At 48.0% G+C, this 6,208-nt stretch overlaps 1 protein-coding gene across 2 annotated transcripts in view; it reads left to right on the top strand.

Moving 5' to 3' along the window:
* The first annotated feature begins 875 nt into the window (after positions 1-875).
* Positions 876-6,208, top strand: part of CLTCL1 (clathrin heavy chain like 1) — a 68,285-nt gene continuing 62,952 nt past the window's right edge. For both annotated transcript variants that reach the window (XM_032229347.1, XM_032229348.1), the window contains exon 1: positions 876-1,075. In XM_032229347.1, coding sequence (XP_032085238.1) covers positions 1,034-1,075 — 42 coding nt within the window. In that variant the 5' untranslated portion in view covers positions 876-1,033. The remainder of the gene's footprint in view (positions 1,076-6,208) is intronic.

Below are 6,208 nucleotides of genomic sequence, written 5' to 3'. Positions count from 1 at the left end.
GGAGGAAGAATGGAAAAGGAAGGAAAAGGAAGAGGAGGAGGAAGAAGAGGAGGGAAGGAAAAGGAAAAGGAGGAAGAAAGGAAAAGGAAGGAAAAAAGGAAAAGGAAGAGGAGGAAAAGGAAGGAAAAGGAGGAGGAGGAAGAAGAGGAGGGAAGGAAAAGGAAAAGGAGGAGGAAGAAAGGAAAAGGAAGGAAAAAAGGAAAAGGAAAAGGAAGGAAAAGGAGGAGGAGGAAGAAGAGGAGGGAAGGAAAAGGAGGAGGAAGAAAGGAAAAAGAAGGAAAAAAGGAAAAGGAAGAGGAGGAAAAGGAAGGAAAAGGAGGAAGAGGAGGGAAGGAAAAGGAAAAGAAGGAGGAGGAAGAAAGGAAAAGAAGGAAAAGGAAGGAAAAGGAGGAGGAGGAGGAGGAAAGAAAAAGGAGGAGGAGGAGGAAAAGAAGGAGGAGGAGGAGGAAAGGAAAAAGAAGGAAAAGGAAAGAAGAAGAAGAAGAAGGAAGGAGGGGAGGAGGAAAAAGGAAAGAAAAGAAAGAAAGACAATAGCAGATCAAAACCTTTGGACTTTACCATCCTCTTGACTCAGGATGTTAGCAATTGGCGTGGGGGGATGTAAGAGGCCCCTCACACATTTCCCCCCCTCCCCTTCAGAGAGAGGGAGAGGGAGAGAGAGAGTCGGGGGGCCAAGGGAAAAAAGACGCCTCCCCCAAAGCCGGCTGGCTCAGGAACTATTTCTTCCTTCGGAGGACCCCTTTGCTTCTCGCGGGAAGGGGTGGGTGGGTCGGCGGGCAGGCGCGGAGGGATCTTCGAATCCTTGAAAAGGAGGAGGGGGGGAGGAAAGAAGAGGGGGGGGGGAGAAGAGAGAGCTCCGCGCCTGCGCAGTGCCGTCCCCACCGGAGAGCGGCTCCCTACCCCTCGCTGCCGGGCCCGCGTGTGGGGCAGCGAAGCGGCAGCCGTTCCCGGACCCCCCCAACCCGGTCTCTCGCCCCCCCTCACGCTTCTCAGCCTCTGGGACCGCAGAGGGCGGCCCCCTTCTCCCACCACCATGGCTCAAATCCTACCCATAAGATTCCAGGAGCATTTTCAGGTGAGGATGGAAATGGGGCTGGGGGCGGCATGGGGAGGGGGTTGCGAGAAGGAGAAGAACCATAGAGATGGGGAGGGGGCTTCCTCTTCCTTTCCTTTCCCCTTCAAGCCCCCCTCTGTAGGAAAAAAGGGGGGATGAGGCCTAGTAAGAGTGGGTGGGGGGCTGGAGAGACCCCTCCTCTTTGGGGTCTTCGGGGTGTGTGTGATTCCCCCTCTTCTTACAAAGGGGGGGTCTGTATCTTTGGGGGAGGGGGCTTCCTCTTTCTGTTCTTCCCCCCAATCCCCCCTTTGGGGGAAAAAAGGGGAATGAGGCCTAGTAAGGGTGGGTAGGGGGCTGGAGAGACAGAGAGACCCCCCTCTGGGGTCTTCAGGGGGGGCTAATTCCCTCCTCTTCTTGCAAAGGAGGTTCTGTCTCTTTGGGGGGCTTCCTCTTTCCTTCCCCCCCCACCAGCCCCCCTCCTTTGAGGAGAAAGGGAGAAAGTTGGGGGGGAATGAGGCCTAGTAAGGGGGAGACTGGAGAGACCCCCCACTCTTTGGGGTCTTCAGGGAGGCTCTTCTTCCAAAGGGGGTCTGTCTCTTTGTGGGGAGGGGTCTTCCTCTTTCCTTTCACCCCCAAGCCACCCTCCTTTGGGGGGGAATGGGGGAAAGTTGTGGGGGCTGGAGAGACCCCCCTCTTTGGGGTCTTCAGGGAGAGCTGACCCCCACTTCTTCCAAAGGGGAGGTCTGTTTTGAGATGGTGATGCAAAGGAAGGGGAAGCACCCCTTAGTTTTGAAGGGAAAGGCGAGGGCTACCCCCTTTTTGGGGGGGTCTCCCTCCTCTTTTTGCCTTGCTTAAAGAAAGGGAGAGCAGAGAGGGATGGGGCAGGGAGATGTGAGTCCTTTTACATCCATGCACCCCTGCCCTTCTTTGCAAAACGGCGGGGGGGGGGGGAGAGAAGGACTTGGGGACCTTGTTAAACATTTTATGGCTTCTCTTAGGGAGGGAAGAGGGGTAGATGAGTGGGGGGGGCGAGCTGTAGTCGGAGAGAACGTCTGCTGACCCGAGATGGGTTTTTTGGGGTGTGGGGGAGTGGGTTTCCTTTAGTTTGGATTGCAGTGATTTGTGCAGAGTCACTGGATGACTGGATCCCTCCCTCTCCTCCTCCTCCTCCTCCCCCCTCTCTTTTTTGGGTGGGGGAGGGAGGAGAGCAGCTCTGGCCTGCATTACTACACCACCAAGAATGATGGGGGGGGGGGAGAAAAGCTAGAGGGAGAGAGAGAGAGAGAGGGAGGAAGAGAGAGAGAGAGGGGGGGTGAGGTGAGGTTCAGTCTGCATGCCCCATCAGTGCCCTTCTGTTTTCTGGATCTGCAAAATGGGGAGGGGTGGTGATGCAGGAGCTCCCTCCCACATCCCTATCCACCCCCCCACCCAGACATGCAAGACCGGGCACTGCCCAGCTCAATCGTGTCCCGTCCCTCCCCCCCTTCCTTGGTGCAGGGCATAATTGGAGGAAGGGGCAGATTATAAAGACTCCTCCTCTCTCTTTCCTCCTAGATGGGTTGGGGGTCTCCCCATGAGCGTTAAAGCAGCCTGGGTTGTCAAAGGAAAGGAAAGGAAATAAAAAATAAAAGAGTTTGTGGCAGGAGTTAAAAAGAATTTGCTGAAATGAATGAGGGAACTGGAAGTGCCTTTCCCAATGACTTTCAGCCTGCCCCTCCCTTGGCCACTGAGTCCATCCATTTCCAACTACACAAACACACACATACAACACACAGCCCTCATGTTTAGGCCATTTTTCTCCTTGATCCTGGCCCGAGTTTTATTTCACCTGTTTTAGGGGGGTCCGTCATGAGATGTTAGCATCGGCAGATGTGGGGGAATCCAGGCGCAGGGGCCTGGGGAATGCTCTGGTTGAGAAGCTGCGTGTTTTAAATGTGAAATTGTTAAGGTGTGATGCACAACCCCCAATCTCTGCTTTTTCGTCCTGAGACTAAAGCTCCTTGATTTGCAAAGAATTGTCCCACCGGGTTCAGAAATGTAGACTTCGTGTTGCAGCCTTAATTCAGTTTATTTTTTTATTGTTTTCTCTTGCAAATTTCTATAGAGTCTAATTTACACAGGGGGAGATTCCGATGGCATACAAAATTCAAAACAGTTTTGAATTTCAGCCAGCTTCAAAGCGTAAACCAGAATTCTAGAAATGTTGCCCCGATCTAGGTTTTTTTTCAGTCTAAAATTCTAGTAAGATTGTGGAACATATCCGTCTTTTGGGATGAAAGCACCAAGCCAAAGTAATTATTTTGTGAAAGAATCATGGCAAGTTTTAATTACAGTTACCCCGTATTTTCTTTTGGGAATATTTGGCTTCTGTGTCATTTTTTCCTATCTCTCTTCCTAAACATTTCCTGCTATGTCAGTTCCAGTTTCTTTTCCCTTAAATATTTTTTTTTATTTGCCTTTTCCCTTGTTTACACAATAATGCAGGGATGATGGACCCCAAATTTATCTGGTGGTTATTTATTTGGTATAGCTGGGGTTGTCCTGCTTGAGCAGGAGGTTGGACTAGAAGACCTCCAAGGTCCCTTCCAACTCTATTCTGATTGATCTCAATAGAGATTCTCCTTACTCTTCATTTGTTAAGGACACACAGAAGGTTGTCCCTTACAGGTAGTCACGACCACAATTGAGCCCAAAATTTCTGTTGTTATGTGAAATGTTTATTAAGTGAATCCTCCCCCCCATTTTACCACCTTTCTTGCCACAGTTGTTAAGTGAAACATTGCGGTTGACAAGTTAGTCATCTGGTTGTTAAGTAAATCTGGCTTCCTCATTGCCTAAGCAGGGGGTTGGACTGGAAGATCTCCAAGGTCCCTTCCAACTTTGTTATTTTGTTCTGTTCTATTCTATTCTATTCTTATTCCTTTTGCTTCTACTTTCATTCTTCTCCTTCCCCTATTTAATTTTATTCTATTTGTATTCTATTCCATTTTATTCTAATTCCATTCCATTCCTTATTCTATTTTCTATTCTATTCTCTATTCTATTCTATTTGCTATTCTATTCTATTCTATTCTATTGATTTTCCTGGTCAGAAGGGCACAAAAGGGGATTGTATGAACCTGGGACACAGTAACAGTCGTAAGTACGAACCAATTGCTAAGCATCTGAATTTGGATCGCGTGACCATGGGGATGCTACAAAGGTCGTAACTGTGAAAAACGGCCCTAAGTCACTTTTTGCAGTGCCATTGTAACTTTCAACAGTCACTAAATGAACTGTTGTAAACCGAGGACTATCTGTACCCTTCATCAATTTAGCTAGGGCTGAATCGGCATTTGTGTATAAGATCGTTACGATGCTGCTATTGCCATATTGTGTTATTTTGGGGGTGCCACTCTGTAATCACTATTTTATAGGTGGCTCAGTGGTTAAGATGCTGAGCTTGTCGATCAGAAAGATTGGCGGTTCGAATCCCTAGCGCCACGTAACGGAGTGAGCTCTGTGACTTGTCCCAGCTTCAGCCAACCTAGTAGTTCGAAAGCACGTAAAAAATGCAAGTAGAAAAATAGGGGCCACCTTTGGTGGGAAGGTAACAGCGTTCCGTGTGACTTCGGCATTGAGTCATGACGGCCACATGACGGCAGAGACATCTTCGGACAGCGCTGGCTCTTCGGCTTTGAAACGGAGATGAGCACCACCCCCTAGAGTTGGAAATGACTAGCACATATGTGTGAGGGCAACCTTCACCTTATGCTTTTGGTAAATCATTGGGTGTTTACAGAGCACTTAATCATTCATGCCTTTTTTTAAAAAAAGCTAAGGGAAGGACCTGATTAGCAAGACATTTGAATGTGAGGCTTCTAGATTAGACTGGGACATTGAAAGACATTCATACAAGAAGTCACTGGCAAGAAAGAGCCAATTTGGTCTAGTGGTTAAGGTGCCAGGCTAAAAAGGAGCCCATGAGTTCAAGTCCCAGCTTAGCCGGTTGGATGACTTTGAGCCGATCACCAGGAGATGGTGAATTCTAGTCCCACCTTAGGCATGAAAGTCAGTTGGGTGACTTTGGGTCAATGACCAGGAGACTGTGAATTCTAGTCCTACCTTAGGCATGAAAGCTAGTTAGGTGTCTTTGGACCAATCACCAGGAGACTGAATTCTAGTCCCACCTTAGGCGTGAAAGCCAGTTGGGTGACTTTGGGCCAATCACCAGGAGAGAGTGAGTTCTAGTCCCGCTTTAGGCATGAAAACTCACGGGGTAACTTGGGGCCAATTGATCTTCCTGAACCCAGCGCAGCTCACAAGGCAGTTGTTGTGGGGAAAATAGGAGGAGGAAGGTATGTTGGATATATCTGCCGCCTTGAATTAGTTGTAAAAATAATAAAGGATATAAAATAAATCTTATCTAAATAAAAACACCTGTGTGTGTGTATGTTCCAGCATAACTCTGGAACGCCTCGAGCAATTTCAACCAAATCTGGTACGCAACTGACTTACTCCCTGGAAACAAATACTGTGGTTGTAAGACACCCCTAACATCTCTCGGGGATGTGTGTGTGCGTGTGTGTGTTCCAGTGTGTTCCAACTCTAGAATGCCTGGCCCGCTGAAATGAAAAGGAATGAATTATATCTATAGTGTTAAATCACAGTACTTTGACAGTGATAGTGTGCTTTTTGGATTCAAGTTTGTGTGTGTGTCTGTCTGTGTCCTCCAGCATAACTCTGGAAGGCCTGGGCTGCTGAAATCAAAAGGAATCAATTATATTTGTAGTGAATTACTTTGACTTGACACTATATATACAATTCATTCCTTTTCCTGTCTAATTCAGGAGTAGGATAAATCGGCTAGTAAATAATAAAAATACACGGACGTGTCCAATAGCTATCAAGAACTTGGCATGAGGGAGCCAAGTTTTTCTTTCTTTTTGGTATATCTGCCGACATTGAACCATTGTAGAAAGAATTGAACTCTTGAAGGATTTCTGCAAGGCATTCATTCTTTCTGAATTCGGCAGCTCCCTGGAATATCACTGAAATCGCCACAATTCCCACCTAGCTTCTCCCCCCCCCCACCCCCCAGTTTGGAATTCATATCTGGCAGAGATCGAGTCTGACATTCCCTTCGCATTAGCTCAGAGGGTTGTTTTCTTCTTC

Source organism: Thamnophis elegans, chromosome 13 (genome assembly GCF_009769535.1).
Source record: "Thamnophis elegans isolate rThaEle1 chromosome 13, rThaEle1.pri, whole genome shotgun sequence".
Lineage (NCBI taxonomy): Eukaryota > Metazoa > Chordata > Lepidosauria > Squamata > Colubridae > Thamnophis > Thamnophis elegans.
The sequence above is the reverse complement of the archived record's forward strand: the minus strand, read 5'-3'. Positions and strand labels throughout refer to the sequence as shown.